This window comes from Phyllobates terribilis, unplaced genomic scaffold (assembly GCF_046119375.1).
Source record: "Phyllobates terribilis strain yellow unplaced genomic scaffold, ASM4611937v1 Scaffold_2__4_contigs__length_985480577, whole genome shotgun sequence".
Lineage (NCBI taxonomy): Eukaryota > Metazoa > Chordata > Amphibia > Anura > Dendrobatidae > Phyllobates > Phyllobates terribilis.
This window is the reverse complement of record NW_027362762.1, coordinates 933857600-933874173: the sequence shown is the minus strand read 5'-3', so window position 1 is coordinate 933874173 and position 16574 is coordinate 933857600. Positions and strand designations below refer to the sequence as shown.

The 16574-nt window shown below is 42.9% G+C and overlaps 1 protein-coding gene across 1 annotated transcript in view; it reads left to right on the top strand.

Moving 5' to 3' along the window:
* Nucleotides 1-12304: 12304 nt before the first annotated feature.
* The window catches only part of LOC141248182 (uncharacterized), a 47781-nt gene continuing 43511 nt past the window's right edge, over nucleotides 12305-16574 (top strand). Inside the window, exons 1-2 of the mRNA XM_073669327.1 lie at nucleotides 12305-12605; nucleotides 13007-14581. Coding sequence (XP_073525428.1) covers nucleotides 12410-12605; nucleotides 13007-14581 — 1771 coding nt within the window. The 5' untranslated portion in view covers nucleotides 12305-12409. The remainder of the gene's footprint in view (nucleotides 12606-13006; nucleotides 14582-16574) is intronic.

The window sequence follows — 16574 nt, the reverse complement described above, 5'->3', positions numbered from 1 at the left end:
AGCTTTTATGCACACACACTGATTACAAGCAAACAGGTCACAGGTAAGGATGTTACCTTTAGTAGCCATTCAAACCCATTTGTGTCAAATTCTGAGCATGTTATCAGGCCAAAATCACCAGGGTATGTGAACTTTTGATCAGGGTCATTTGGATGTTTTTGGCTGTCATTAAGATTTAAAAAGAGAAAACACAGTAGTTTGACAATAAATGGCTTCGCCCAACCAATAACCATGAGTGGAGAAAAAGTTTTTTTGTTATCATTCATATTCTCTGTAACAAGGCCAAGAAAGGAAAAATTCTACCGGGGTATGTAAACTTTAGAGCACAACTGTAAATGGCGTAACGAGAAAAAAAAAATCAAAAAGCCAGAATTACGTGTTTTTTTGGATGCCACAACATTGCAATAAGAGACAATCAAAACATCATATCTATCCCAAAATGGTATCACTAAAGAAATCATCTCAGAGAGCAAAAAATAAGCCCTCATCCGGTCCCATATTCCGAAAATTGAGATCATTACGGGTTTTGGAAAATGAAGACAAAAGCAAAAAAAAATTTAACAAATTTCAATTTTTTTTTCACCACTTAAATAATAAAAATAAAAATTATACATGTTTGGTATCTTCGCAATCGTATTGACTTGGGGAATCATATTACCAGGTTAATTTAGTTTTACCATAAAGTGAATATGGTAAATAAAAAAAGAAAAACAATTGTGGATTTGCACTTTGTTTGCAATTTCAACACAGGTCCCACTTTCCAGTGCTTCACTTGATATAATGAATGGAGTCATTCAAAAGTACAACTTGTTCCGCAAAAAAAAAACAAGCCCTCACAATGCTGTATTGATGGAAAAATAAAAAAGTTATAGCACATGGAAAAAGTGGAGGGAAAAAACGGAAAATAGCCCTGTCAGAATTGGGTTAATATATATATAGATGCCTTATCTGTGATTGTCATCCTATCTGTGATGATAATGAGACTGCTGGAAAGTCTTTTGTTCAGAATAGGAATTGTGTAGTATTAGACCTAGTGGCCAGCGTAAAAATTGCAAGAGTTCTGATTTTATATATATAAAGGGCTATTTGTGTAAGGGCTATTTGACCAAGAAGGAGAGTGATGGGGTGCTACGCCAGATGACCTGGCCTCCACAGTCACCAGACCTGAACCCAATCGAGATGGTTTGGGGTGAGCTGGACCGCAGAGTGAAGGCAAAAGGGCCAATAAGTGCTAAGCATCTCTGGGAACTCCTTCAAGATTGTTGGAAGACCATTTCTGGTGACTACCTCTTGAAGCTCATCAAGAGAATGCCAAGAGTGTGCAAAGCAGTCATCAAAGCAAAAGGTGGCTACTTTGAAGAACCTAGAATATAAGACATATTTTCAGTTGTTTCACACTTTTTTGTTAAGTATATAATTCCACATGTGTTAATTCATAGTTTTGATGCCTTCAGTGTGAATGTACAATTTTCAAAGTCATGAAAATACAGAAAAATCTTTAAATGAGAAGGTGTGTCCAAACTTTTGGTCTGTACTGTATATATATAATGATATGAATGATGTAGAAAATTTAAAAAACTAAGTACATTAGCTGTGAATATTATTTTAGCGCTGTATGGTTTCAGTATTGCATGGCGAAATGTTCTCCATGTATAAAAGGAACATATTCAAGGTGGAACTGAATTATGATCATTTTGCAGTCTCCTTCTGTATGGATTTGTCTTGATTCTTTTTTTCAGTTGCCCCAAATTTAATCTAATTCTAGAAACTATGTGTCTTATATACTGAAATAAGAGCAGGTAATCTAGAACGAGTGGTCAGCGGTGCTCCAATATTCGTATAAGCCCTACAATGATCAGAGCTGTTTCCCATTAAGACGGATTACAATGGACCAGATGTGCCAGCACCTGCATCCAGTTTACAAGACTTTGTTGGGATAAACAGATGATGTAGCTGAAACTGAAGTCATGTTATCAAGAGAATTCATTTTATGCTGAGGTGTTGTGTAAATTGTCTGATGGAGAACCTACAGGGAAACCTCTATTTGGCCCCATGTTTGGAAATACTTTAAAAAAAAATAGGTTTTGGTCCAAAGTTGCTGATTTGGTTCATTTCTCCCCATGTAATGGTCTTTATAAACTTCAGAAAGGCCGGTTTCAGGCTTAGCATTAATTTGAAAATACTTTTCCTACCCTGATTCCTGCTACATCCATCTTCAATTTTAACTTATGAAATGAATGGTACTTCAGATTGGTCTTCTACATACTCTTCTTGTGTCACAGGTCTTAGGATCTGTGAAGTACTGTTAGGCACATTCATCAAACTTCGTAGGGAAGAACAGGATGTTACATTACACTATGCACCCAAGTTTAGTCATCCAAACCCTTTTGAGTCCACATTCTTGTTATCAAGAGACACACAAATCCCATGTGTGATATATTAGTCATACATGTCTTAAAAGTCAAACTAGTTTGGGTGAAACAAGTGGAAAACCAAGCAATCCACTAAAGACTTTGCCTGGTGTGCAACGAAGAATCCTTCTCAACATTTCTGTTGGTTCTGGAGACCCCAAGCCCCACAATCTGACTTATATGACATATAGATGAGTCAATTGTTGGAAAACACATTCGATTTTACCATTTCAATCTTTATATTTACTTTAACAAACTTTGTTTGGCTTTACTCCTGCTACAATTATCTACAACTTTAAAATATATCTTGGTGCCTCACTTTGGAAGATTTAATGGTTTTCCTAAATTCTATACCCCAATGAACCAGTAAATCTACATTTCGGTCCTCATTATTGAAGGCCCCCAATTTTCACCCATGGCATTTCAATCATATGGTAAACTGATGTGACATTCGGAAGTAGTGCTGTTGCTTCAAAAGCATCCAGCAGCTAGAAGAGTAAACACAATCACAGGAGACAGGGAGTGTTGTGCTCCAGAAGCATCCAGCAACTAGAGGGGTTAACTCAGTCACAAGAGACAGGGAGTGGTTAGCAGAGCCCAAGTGGGATTGTGGGGAAGTTGTTTACTATTCTGGCAGCAGCTGAAGAGATGATTGGTGTGTGACCTGTCTCTCACAGAAGTTCAGGCAAGTGAACCATAGTGGAACAGGATTCCAGTAAAGAGTGAAGCTGGGCAAAGGTCAGAACCCCCTTGTACTGCTAGTTGAGAAAGTATATCATCGAGCAGGAAGATAAGGACTGGAAGGAGTTGTGTCACAAGGATTATCTCCCTCAGCAAACCCTCCCCCCTCCTCCATCTCACAGTGCTATAAAGAATGCTGTGTACTACTGTGCCTTTGTGAAGAAGCTGTTTGATGTTGAATAAGGTAAAGCCTGTTGCTGTAAAGGACTTGATTTGTACTGGCTGTGCTCCTACATTAAATTCTACTGTTCACCTGTTCATGAGGACTCTGTCAAGTTTGTCTGTGCCAGCAAGTGAATACATCTTATGCCTGGGAAAGCTGCAATGTATGGTAACGGTTCCCCCAGGATTCCAAGAATTCATGAGACCTGTCTCACCCCTATCTAAACCTAGCGGCATGCACGTAACACTGACCAATGCCAAAATGTACTTCCAAGTAGTGTTATGCATTCTAGTAGCCAAAAGCAAATATAATTAGATTTTGAGACATGCCAGTTAGGAAATTATTGGAAAACCTCTTAAAATTTTGTAGTGATTTGAACAAACTTGTTCTACCTTAACTTGGTATCTCAATTTGGAATTCAACCTACACATTCGCTCTCAAGGGTCTCAAAATGTGTACACATGATGAGGAACCTAAGAATTTTTAAAGAGACCAAAGTTTATGTCTCAATTCTGTACAGGTAAAAACCTATTCATTCCAGATTCTTGTACGTGACAATCGTCTGAAAAAATATCAAAGCCCACTTGTGGTGTTTCAATCAGACATGTTATAGAAGTTAAACTGCTTTAGGTCTGATAGCTGTGAAATCCGCCAATCCCAGGAACTAATGTTTCAACATATTTATTAAAAAAAAGTAGCCAAACCTGTCGAACATGGTCCTCCTCAACATTTTTGGTGGTTCCATTGATTACATGTACATTGAATTGGCTTTTATGACATGTAGATGAGCCAATTGTCGAAAAACCCCTTTAAATTTTACCATTTAAATCTTTGCATTATTATTATTTTTTATTTATATAGCGCCATTGATTCCATGGCGCTGTACATAAGAAGGGGTTACATACCAGATACAGACATCACTTACAGTAAACAAACTAACAATGATAGACTGGTACAGAAGGAAGAGGACCCTGCCCTTGCAGGCTTACATTCTATAGGAACGGGGAAGGAGACAGTAGGTTGGGGGGGTTGCAGTAGCTCCGGTGTTGAGGTGGCAGGGGGTTATTGCAGGCTGTAAGCTTGTTTGAAGAGACGGGTTTTCAGGTTCCGTCTGAAGGATCCAAGTGTGGTGGATAATCGGACGTGCTGAGGCCCAGAATTCCATAGGATGGGGCATATTCGGGAGAAATCTTGGAGGCGATTGGGTGAGGAACGAATAAGTGTGAAGGAGAGAAGGAGGTCTTAGGAGGACCGGAGATTACGTGAGGGAATATATCAGGAGATTAGTTCAGAGATGTACGGAGGAGAGAGGTGATGGATGGCTTTGTAGGTCAGTGTTAGTAGTTTGAACTGGATACGCTGGGGAAATGGGAGCCAGTGAAGGGAATTGAAAAGGGGGGTAGCAGAGGAGTAGCGAGGCGAGAGATGAACCAGTCGCGCAGCAGAGTTAAGGATGGACTGGAGGGGTGCGAGAGTGTTAGCAGGTAGGCCACAGAGGAGGATGTTGCATAGATTTGAATAAACTTCTTCAGCGCTGACTCTTCCTACAATCTAGTACAATTGAATTATAGTTTGACACCTTACTTTGGACTTCTGTCTACACAGCAGGACCGGCTCCAGGTTTTCGTGAAATAGTCTCAGTGGGCCCCTTTAACACATACCACGATTCATGATGCACAGATACGGCATAAAAATGTAGGTATAGAATAAATGACCACCCATGTTTTGCCCTTAATAAGCCCTATACAGTGCCCCAGAATAAATAATTGGCCCTCACTGTGCTCTCTCCTCAAAAATGACCTCACATTGTCTCTCTTATATTACATAGTGTCCACACTGTCCTCTCCTATAAAATATTCCCATCAAACTTTTCCATATTTTTACTATGACTACCACCATAGTGTATGCCCTGGTGAACTACAACTGCCACATTGTCCTCCATTATGAGATTAACCCAAAACACCTTCCTTCTTGTTACGCACACGCCCGGGCAGACTGGCGTGAGCGTGATTAGTGATCCCACTGTACCATGAACCGAGGAGTACCTGGAGGGGCGTAACTAAGTATCAACCCGATCCGACCAAGGGAGGAACCGAGCAGAGGGACCAGGTGCTACTCCAGGTCAGACTCCGGTCACAGCTGTTGACTCACACCGGGGAATGCAGGAACAGGCAGGTTAAACTGGCATATTGACTGGTGGGTACTGGCAGGCACGGCTGGTATGCAGACAGGTGGATATTGACAGGCAGAGCTGGTATGCAGACAGGTGGGCACAGGGAGGCACGGCTGACATGCAGACAGGCGGTACTGGCAAGTAGGAACGTAGGCAGGATAGGAACCAGTACAGACTGGGATACAGGAACAGAGCCACAGGTGCGGTAGACAAGCAGAGCAGAGCAAAACCGCAGATGTGGTAAACAATCAAAGCAGAGCAAAACCCGCAGATGCGGTGAACAAGCAAAGCAGAGCAAAACCCGCAGATGCGGTGAACAAGCAAAGCAGAGCAAAACCGCAGATGCGGTGAACTAGCAAAGCAGAGCAAAACTCGCAGATGCGGTGAACAAGCAAAGCAGAGCAAAACCGCAGATGCGGTGATCTAGCAAAGCAGAGCAAAACCGCAGAAGCGGTGAACAAGCAAAGCAGAGCAAAACCCGCAGATGCGGTGAACAAGCAAAGCAGAGCAAAACCGCAGATGCGGTGAACTAGCAAAGCAGAGCAAAACTCGCAGATGCGGTGAACAAGAAAAGCAGAGCAAAACCGCAGATGCGGTGAACTAGCAAAGCAGAGCAAAACCTGCAGATCCTGTGAACAAGGAAAGCAGAGCAAAACCGCAGATGCGGTGAACAAGCAAAGCAGAGCAAAACCCGCAGATGCGGTGAACTAGCAAAGCAGAGCAAAACCCGCAGATGCGGTGAACAAGCAAAGCAGAGCAAAACCGCAGATGCGGTGAACTAGCAAAGCAGAGCAAAACCCGCAGATGTGGTGAACAAGCAAAGTAGAGCAAATCCGCAGATGCGGTGAACAAGCAAAGCAGAGCAAAACCTGCAGATGTGGTGAACAAGCAAAACAAAGCAAAACCGCAAGTGCGGTGAGCAAGTAGAGCAAAGCAAAACCCGCAGATGTGGTAGACAGGACAGGGCTCTGTTCACATGGAACAGACTGGAAAACACAAGAAGATAGCTGGAACACAGGAGTTCGATACAGAGGGAGGGAAACAGAACGAGCAGAACCAGATACACACAAGGTACTTACAATGAAGTAGCGAGTGGACACAAGACTCACAAACAGAAATACAGAGACAACGAGTTGGAGTTAGGTGCAGGTTCAGATACTGCAGGAAAGAGGGAAGATACAGACATAGAAACAAACAAGTAACGGACTCTGACACTGTTCAGACAGGATCTGAACCAGGAGCAAGATACAGGAACGAGCCTGGGAACTCAGCCCCCAGGGTGGCAGAAACTGACTAAAGTCAGAGATACAGGTAGCGGCCCTGGGTACTCAGCCCCCAGGGTGGCGGAAACAGACAAGATACAGGACAGGTCCTGGCAACTCAGTTGCAAAAGACAAACTGAGTGAAAGTGATGCTCAGGCACCTCCTACTGGGTGGAGGGGGTTTAAGTATCCAGTGACTCACAGCAATAGGCTGGGGACGCATTAGGACTGAGCACACAGTAGCTATAAGAAACCAGCAGAAAGCCGCGCCGACGCCCTAAGCAATCAGCCGAGACATGGACACAGCAGGTACTGGAGCAAAGAGTGCAGCATGGACTGAGAGATAAGATTGCGGTCTTGCATGGTGGGAGGTGGTGCACCATGCAAGCATGCCGCCAGGGATGTTACACTTCTTTATGAATTATGACCTTCACATTGTTTTCTCCCCCACTCCTTACTGAGCCTTCTCTTTACACTGTCCTTTCAATGCTGCCCCTTCTCCATTCTGATGCCCATACTGCCCCTGCTTCATAGACAGCCCCCCATACTGCCACATTTCCAATCACAGACTTCACATATTGATCCATCTGCACACCCCCAACAGTGCCCCATCTCCATATTGAGCCCCCTATGCTGCCCCATCTCCATACAGAGTCCCCCTATGCTGCCCCATCTTGATACAGAGCACCCTATACTGCCCCATTTCCATACAGAGCACCCTATACTGCCCCATCTCCATACAGAATCCTCTAAACTGCCCCGTCTCCATACATAACCCACTATCCTGTCCCATCTACATGCAGAATCACCTGTACTGCCCAATCTTCATATTAAACTGTCCTATACTGCCATATCTCCATATTGAGACCCTTATACTGCAGCCTCTCCATAAAGACCCAGCTGTACTACCGCACCCCCATACTGGCCCATGTCTTCAGCTCTACGAGCGCTTACCATCTCCCGGCTGCTGCACCCATGCCGTCTGCTGCTCTGCGGCGCTTTCATGACATCTGCAGTGTAATGATATGACCTCATCACGCTGTAAGACGAGCAGGGAGAAGATCACAGAAGTGCTGGGGCTTGCATCTTTATTTGCATTCGCGTCTGTAAAGACGCAAATACAAGTGAATGCCCGCAGAACCTGGGTTGCCTCCCCCCATTGCTTTATGGCAAGTGGGCCCCCCGTCTGTCCAGGGCCCTGACACTTGCCCGGGTGCACCAAGTGGTGATGTCAGGTTCTCATTGGCGTTTGTGCAGCTGCCAGATGGAGCATGCGGAACATGGACACGTAGAATGCAAACACCTCCGGCACATAGCTGAATTACTGAAGACCTCGGATCGATAGCAGTGTTAATGAAGACCTTGGGCAGATGGCAGAGTTACTGAAGACCTTGGACAAATAGAGTTACTGAAGACCATGGGCAGATAGCTGAGTTACTGAAGACCTTGGACAGATAGCAGAGTTACTGAAGACCTTGGGCAAATAGAGTTACTGAAGACCATGGGCAGATAGCAGAGTTACTGAAGACCATGGGCAGATAGCAGAGTTACTGAAGACCATGGGCAGATAGACCTCAGAATGATAACAGAGTAACCGAAGACCTCGGGCAGATGGCAGAGTTACTGAAGACCTCAGAATGATTACAGAGCAACTGAAGACCTCGGGCAGATAGCAGAGTTACTGAAGACCTCGGGCTGACAGCAGAGTTATTGAAGACCTTGGGCAGATAGAGTTACTGAAGACCTCAGAATGATAAGAGTAACTGAAGACCTCGGGCAGATAGCAGAGTTACTGAAGATCTGAGGCAGATAGCAGAGTTTGTGAAAACCTTAGGCAGATAGCAGAATTACTGAAGACCTTGGACAGATAGCAGAGTTACTGAAGACCTCGGGCAGATAGCAGAGTTACTGAAGACCTCGGGCAGTTAGTTACTGAAGACTTCAGAATGATAACAGAGTAACTGAAGACCTCAGGCAGATAGCAGAGTTACTGAAGACCTCAGGCAGATAGCAGAGTCACTGAAGACCTCAGAATGATAACAGAGTAACTGAAGACCTCGGGCAGATAGCAGAGTTACTGAAGACCTCAGAATGATTACAGAGCAACTGAAGACCTCGGGCACATAGCAGAGTTACTGAAGACCTCGGGCAGATAGCAGAATTACTGAAGACCTTGGACAGATAGCAGAGCTACTGAAGACCTCGGCAGATAGCAGAGTTACTGAAGACCTCGGGCAGATAGCATAGTTACTGAAGACCTCAGAATGATAACAGAGTAACTGAAGACCTCGGGCAGATAGCAGAGTTACTGAAGATCTCAGACAGATAGCAGAGTTACTGAAGATCTCAGGCAGATAGAAGAGTTTGTGAGAACCTAAGGTAGATAGCAGAGTTACTGAAGACCTTGGACAGATATCAGAGTTACTGAAGACCTAAGAATGATAACAGAGTAACTGAAGACATCGGGCAGATAACAGAGTTACTGAAGACCTCAGGCAGATAACAGTCACTGAAGACCTCAGACAGACAGCAGAGTTGCTGAAGATCTCAGGCAGATAGCAGAGTTTGTGAGGACCTCAGGCAGATAGCAGAGTTACTGAAGACCTCAGAATGATAACAGAGTAACTGAAGACCTCGGGCAGATAGCAGAGTTACTGAAGACCTCGGGCAGATAGCAGAGTTACTGAAGACATAAGAATGATAACAGGGTAACTGAAGACCTCAGGCAGATAGCAGAGTTACTGAAGACCTCAGGCAGATAGCAGAGTCACTGAAGACCTCAGACAGATAGCAGAGTTAGGGAGGACCTCAGGCAGATAGCAGAGTTACTGAAGACCTCAGACAGATAGCAGAGTTACTGAAGACCTCAGACAGATAGCAGAGTTTGGGAGGACCTCAGACAGATAGCAGAGTTACTGAAGACCTCAGACAGATAGCAGAGTTACTGAAGACCTCAGACAGATAGCAGAGTTAAGGAAGACCTCAGAATGATAACAGAGTAACTGAAGACTTCGGGCAGATAGGAGAGTTACTGAAGACCTCGGGCAGATAGAGTTACTGAAGACCTTGGGCAGATAGCAGAGTTACTGAAGACCTCGGGCAGATAGCAGAGTTACTCAAGACCTCGGGCAGACAGCAGAGTTACTGAAGACCTCGGGCAGACAGCAGAGTTACTCAAGACCTCGGGCAGATAGCAGAGTTACTGAAGACCTCAGACAAATAGCAGAGTTTGTGAGGACCTCAGGCAGATAGCAGAGTTACTGAAGACCTTGGACAAATAGCTGAGTTACTGAAGACCTTGGACAGATAGCTGAGTTACGGAAGACCTTGGACAGATAGCAGAGTTACTGAAGACCTTGGGCAGATAGAGTTACTGAAGACCTCGGGCAGATAGAGTTACTGAAGACCTCGGGCAGATAGCACAAAGTTACTGAAGACCTCAGAATGATAACAGAGTAACTGAAGACTTCAGACAGATAGCAGAGTTACTGAATACCTCAGGCAGATTGCAGAGTTACTGAAGACCTCAGGCAGATAGCAGAGTTACTGAAGACCTCAGGCAGATAGCAGAGTTACGGAAGACCTCGGACAGATAGAAGAGTTTGTGAGGACATCAGGTAGATAGCAAAGTTACAGAAGACCTTGGACTGATAGCAGAGTTACTGAAGAACATAGACAGATAGAAGGCATCATGGAGATGCAGACAGGTAGCAGACAAACTCCGGAGTAACAAGAAAGTCTATTACTATGGAAACTGCACATAGCCAGGAAGACATCTTGAGAACTGCAGGTGGACACATAGAAGAGGTCATAGAGGATCGGGGACAGGGAGCAAACAGATCTTCAGAGTTACTGTAAAGTCTGAATACCTGGGAAGTCAGGATGATGTCCTGGAAACCAAGGGCAAGTAGGTAGCAATACTGGAAACCACAGGCAAGTAGGTAGAGATTCTGGAAACCGCAGAAAAGTAGGTAACTATTACTATTACTGGAAACCGCAGTCAAGCATGTAAAGTCCTGAAGACTATTGACAGGCAGCAGGGTAAATGGAAATGGCAGACAAGATGGTTTAGTCCTCCACTAACAGGTAGTATGGTTAATAGAAACTGCAGACAAGAAACTCAGGAACTGGAAACCACAGACAGCCAGGACACGTCCTGATTACTGTGGACTGGAACAGTGCACAGACAACTAAGAGAATTACTAGCAAGCATTAGAGCAATACCCAGACCCAGGTGTGAGTCTTGTGAGCCTCAAATAGGCCAAGGAAGTTCTTTACATGGGAGCACACCAGACTACTTGCAAAGCCCTACGTCAAGCAGACCGGGGTATGTAAGTAACACCGAGGCTTTGATGAGTAATGGACATCACATCTACTTATTGGACTAGTAAAATAATAAAGTTTTTTCTCAGTCCTGTGCTCCTGTTGAAAGTTTGAAATCTGGTTGTGTTCACATTCTTGCACATGACAGCCATCTAATCCCAATAACAATTGGGTCCATATAGTCATTGATCACATAGCCAGGCCTGGAGGACATGTTCCTTCTCAACATTTTTGGTGATTCCAGTGGCCAGATGCCCATTCATTTGGGTTTTATGACATATGGGAAAGCCAATTGTTGGAAAGCACCTATAAATTTTACTTGTTTTTACTTCATTGAATGAATCACGAAAAACGAAATCAATAATGACTTTTTTTATGCAGAATCCCTGTTGTTTCTATGAATCATTATCGAGCTAATTATAACAGGAGATATTCAACTCCTGTAATTTGGGATAAACAAGAAATAGCTTTTCCGTGTTTAAGTCATATGAATTGAGAATTAAATTAGAAACTGTTTGAAGGCTCCACATGAGTAAAGACACAAGGTCAGTCATATGTCTTATTCAAATACCATCTACAGCCATTTTCCTGGGAAAGATGTGGCATAGATAAATCATGTTTTCCTGGATAATTATAAGACCATTCTGATTAACACTAGAACTACTGATGGAGTCATTTTGACTCCTTTCGTTTTTTATTTCTCTTCTGTGACTACATTTTTCAGAATTCCGGCTTGAAACTCGGTGACTTTTCCTCAAATATGATGTGAAAAAAGATTTTGTGAGAATAAATAATTTTGGTGAAAAATTTGCGCGTTTTTTTCAAAATTTACCAAGAACTACTGAAGGGAGTCATTTTGACTCCCTACTATATTTTGAGGTCCTTTTGTCACTAAATGTTGCTATAAAGTTTTGTGCATAATTTTTTCACTCTGTCTTATTTACCCTGATGTTCATATAGATGTAGTTCAATTTACATGTCAACTTTTCACATTTTCCTTGTGTTTTACCTGCTTGTATTACTGTGTAATGCTGAACAAAATAGCTTGTTTACTCTAGGCTCTTATCTTATGCTAATGAAGGGTGGTGTTTTTCTAAGGTCCTAGCAGGAGACAGTATTCTGGATAGTAACTTTACTTTCAGTTCAGCTGAAGAGACAAAGAGAACAGACGCAGACATACGAGCTCTGAAGACTCATACAGGTATGAATTGTTATGAAATAGTTTAGCTGTCTGTCAACTGATTCAGCCCACCTACTTTTGAAGGTGGCAGAACAGTTATTATTTCTTTTAGTTTTCATTTCATTTCTATTTTTCAGCAGAGAACTATATAGAATTATGGAATTTGTGAGGAATATGGAGAGAAGACGTTTGATAAAGCCTCAGGATATTCTGGCTACTTTGCAATCCATACCGGAGGATGAATCGGAATCCGAATTGCAGGAACATGTATTTGATTCTGACAGTGATGAAGATTTCATTCCTCAGAACATATCAAGTGAATCTGAAGACTCAGAAGGAACAAATCCAGAAGGTAAGTAGTTATGTGTATTTATTTGTTCTTCCACACACTGAGTTAGGGCCTGTGCACACTAGCAGAATTCTGGCTGAATAGCCATCTGGATATTCTTGCCGCAATACAGGCCGTACCTGCCCGCTCATGCCTGAAGCTCCGCTCCGAACCCCGGGCTGGAGCCGCTGTCAGGGACAGAGCAGCGCTTGCTTACGCGCGAGCACGGCTCCGTCCCAGACAGCGGCTCCAGCCCGGGGTTCGGAGCGGAGCTTCAGGTATGAAACTCCGCTCTGTACCTGAGCGGGCAGGTACGGGCCGGATTGTGGTGAGAATATCCGGTCGGATATTCCGCCGCTAATCCAGCCAGTGTGCACGGACCCTTACAAAACAAAAATTCTAAATATTCATCAACTTTTTTACAGATATTCCAAGCACATCAACTGGGGATCGGGCTCATGCAGTTATGTTGCCTCGTGACCATCCTCCTGGTCGTGGACAGAAAAAATCAGCAAAACGTCCCAGAAATGAAAGAACAACAGATAACGATGGCGGCGAAGGTAATGCAACAACAAACACCAGAGAAGGCGAATCTGAAGGAATACTAGTTTCAGCGGATGGTATTCAATGGAAACCTGTTGAAATTGGAGAACACTTGCCTGGTAGGCGTGACAGCCAAAATATTCTTCGAGAAGCACCTGGCCCTACAGGATACGCCAGAAGAAATATCATTATCGATAGTCCTTTGAGCGCATGGCGTTTATTTTTTGATTCATATATATTGACACATATAAAGAACTGTACGCTTGCAGAAGCATGCAGGAACAATAATTTACAGTTTACTCTATCTGATGAGGAGCTAGATGCATTCATTGCGATATTCTATGCTCGTGGAATATCTGGCACGAACCGTCACTCGATTAGCAGTATTTGGTGTAATGACTGGGGAATACCGTTTTGCAAAGCGACAATGTCTAGGGACCGCTTTGTTGAAATTATGAGGTTTCTCAGATTTGATGAGAAATCTACTCGATCGGAGAGACTGCAAACGGACAAGTTTGCTCTATTTTCTACTGTGTGGGACAGGTTTATTGAAAATTGTATTGCGTGTTACAAACCTGGCCCATACATAACGGTGGATGAGCAACTTTTCCCAAGCAAAACTAGGTGTCCATTCACGCAGTACATGCCTTCCAAACCAGATAAATATGGCCACAAATATTGGCTAGCTGTTGATAAGAGGAGCAAATATCTGGCAAATGGCTTCCCTTATCTAGGCAAAGATGACACACGCCGTGCTGAGGACCGTTTAGCTGACCATGTGGTAATGAAGTTATTGGACCCGTTTTTGAAAAAAGGTCGCAATGTTACAACCGATAATTATTTTACTTCAGTAAAATTAGCTAAACAGCTAAAAAGCAAAGGAACAGCCATCGTGGGAACACTGAACAAGATAAGGCGAGAAGTGCCTAAAGAAATAAAATCCATGAAAGAGGAATTGTACAACACTAAAGTGTTTAGAAATGAAGACAATTTTACACTTACAGTATATCAAGGAAAGCCCAACAAAAATGTTGTCATTTTGAGTTCCGTCCATCCAGATGTTGTTGTTGCGTCTGATTCCGCTAAAAAAACTCCAGAAACGGTAAAGTTTTACAATGAAACAAAATATGGAGTAGATGTAGTGGATCAGATGGCACGAAAATATACCACACGAACATGCACAAGGAGATGGCCTGTTCATGCATTTGAAAATGCTTTAGACTTTGCGGGTATAAATGCATGGATAATATTCAAGGAGATTACCCACCAAAAAATGTCACGCAAGGCATTTTTGCAAACGCTTGTGAGAGAGTTGAGTGGTCCTTATGTCACAGATAGGGAAAAGGGTTCCACGTCCCAAGTTTCTACATGCTCAGAAGTGATGGTTCAAACAAAATTTTGCCAGATCAAAGAAAAGTGCAAGAAAAATAGATCTGTCGGAAATTGTAAGACTTGTGGTAAGTCTTTGTGTGGGCAATGTACTGCCATAAATCAAAGGCAATGCCTAAAATGCGAAACACCAAATGTTTAGAAGGTGAATTCTGCGCCATATTTTCATTTTTATGCTCCTCCACCTACATTTTCTCTGCTTTTTGTTCTTCAGTTGTTGTTTATATGTGTGCACTTGAATAAAAAAAATGTTTGAAAAACGTCTATTATAATTATTGTTATTTTCTGTAGAAAAATAAGAAAAGCAGAAAAAAAAATAATCAAAAGCATTACTGTTGGATCTCACAATAATAATACATTACAAAAAATATAATTATTAATAAATAACCACAAATGAAACTCTAAAAATAAACGAAAACAAGCAAGGAGTCAAAATGTAGTTTTGTAGTTCTAGGCGGGGTCACGAGTCCAGTAGTCCTAGTGTTAAAGTTGTTCAGAGGAAATCATGAGATTAAAGGGGTTGCCAGGTCAAAGCAAATTGATGACCTATAAAGAGGATAGATTATTAATACAGATGCGCCGATCGATTCGCGGGACTCCGGTCCACCGGCCAGGTCAGTATTCTGTGGCCACTGGATGGGAAGCTTGTGAATCTCTTCTGAGATCCACAATGTGGCTTTTGATTAGCTGGGCTGGTGTAAAGTCATTTGTTTGGCTTGGCTTATCAAAAGACACGCTGGGACTCTGGAAAGGTAAGAGTTTTGCGAGCCTCCCAACCAGTGGCCAGAGACTACTGTCTTGACTGGTGGACTGTCAAATCAGACCACTCATCTCTAGTCATCAATATGAAAATAGTCTTTTCAGAGAAGAAGAGGACTTGAACTCTAGTGCCACCTATAGGAAGTAGCAATCCTACAAGTCAATATCGACCCTTTATTGAGCCTTGTAGTATAACTTAGGATAATAGCCAAACCAGAATCCTAATTTGCAGACACTGTGTTTCGGAGTATTGCCCCTCGTCAGTGCAAAGTATGAGATCTGATTATAAAAGGCCCGGGAGGGCAGTGAAGGGGAGGAGTTGGCATGTAACAGGATGAATGTGCTCAACAGCGAGCTGACTTATAGCCGCCATTATGAGAGACCAGACCCGAGTGAAGACCCGAGAGAGACCAGACCCAAGTGAAGACCCGAGAGAGATCAGACTCGAGCGAAGACTGGAGAGAAGACCCGAGAGAGACCAGACTCGAGTGAAGATCCAAGAGAGACCAAAGTTGAGAGAGTTCAACCGAGTGAGCAGAGTCAGAGCCGAGAGAGAGACGACTAAGGCTGCAGCGGGGGGATGTTTGTGTGAGCAGTCGCTTCCCGTATAGACGTACTGTACAAAGTGGAGACTGGCGCCGTGCTTCAGGGAACAAAGGCTGCTAGTGTGACGAGTGGACGGAGTAACTCACCAACCTGAGACTTGTGGCCTAACGGGTAGCATTGTCGAATCCGGTTAGGGTCTGTGTGATGATGTGTGTTACCTAGTGAATGTTACCGACGGTGATGGGCCCAATAGTGACAGTGACGCCCTTTAGGTTCGGGTATTAGGACCAAAACATCACTAACGATAGCAGTTATTTAGTGGTAAAAAAAGAACAATAGTGTGTAAATAGCGTAAATAGTGTCAATATCCTATTCCTCTGAATTACTTATAATCAAAAATGATTATAAACATGCACTATTCATTGCTGTATGTGCAGATATAGGTGCATCTCATTAAATTAGAATATCATCAAAAAGTTAATTTATTTCAGTTCTTCAATACAAAAAGTGAAACTTATATATTATATATATAGAGTCATTACAAGCAGAGTGATCTATTTCAAGTGTTAATTTCTGTTAATGTTGATGATTATGGCTTACAGCCAATGAAAACACAAAAGTCATTATCTCAGTAAATTAGAATACTTTATAGCAACAGCTTGAAAAATGTTTTTAAAATCCAAAATTCGCGTGTGGTAAGTCCAACATAGAGCGACGTGCTGTAATGAGTGGGACAGGGGTAAACATTTTTTGGGG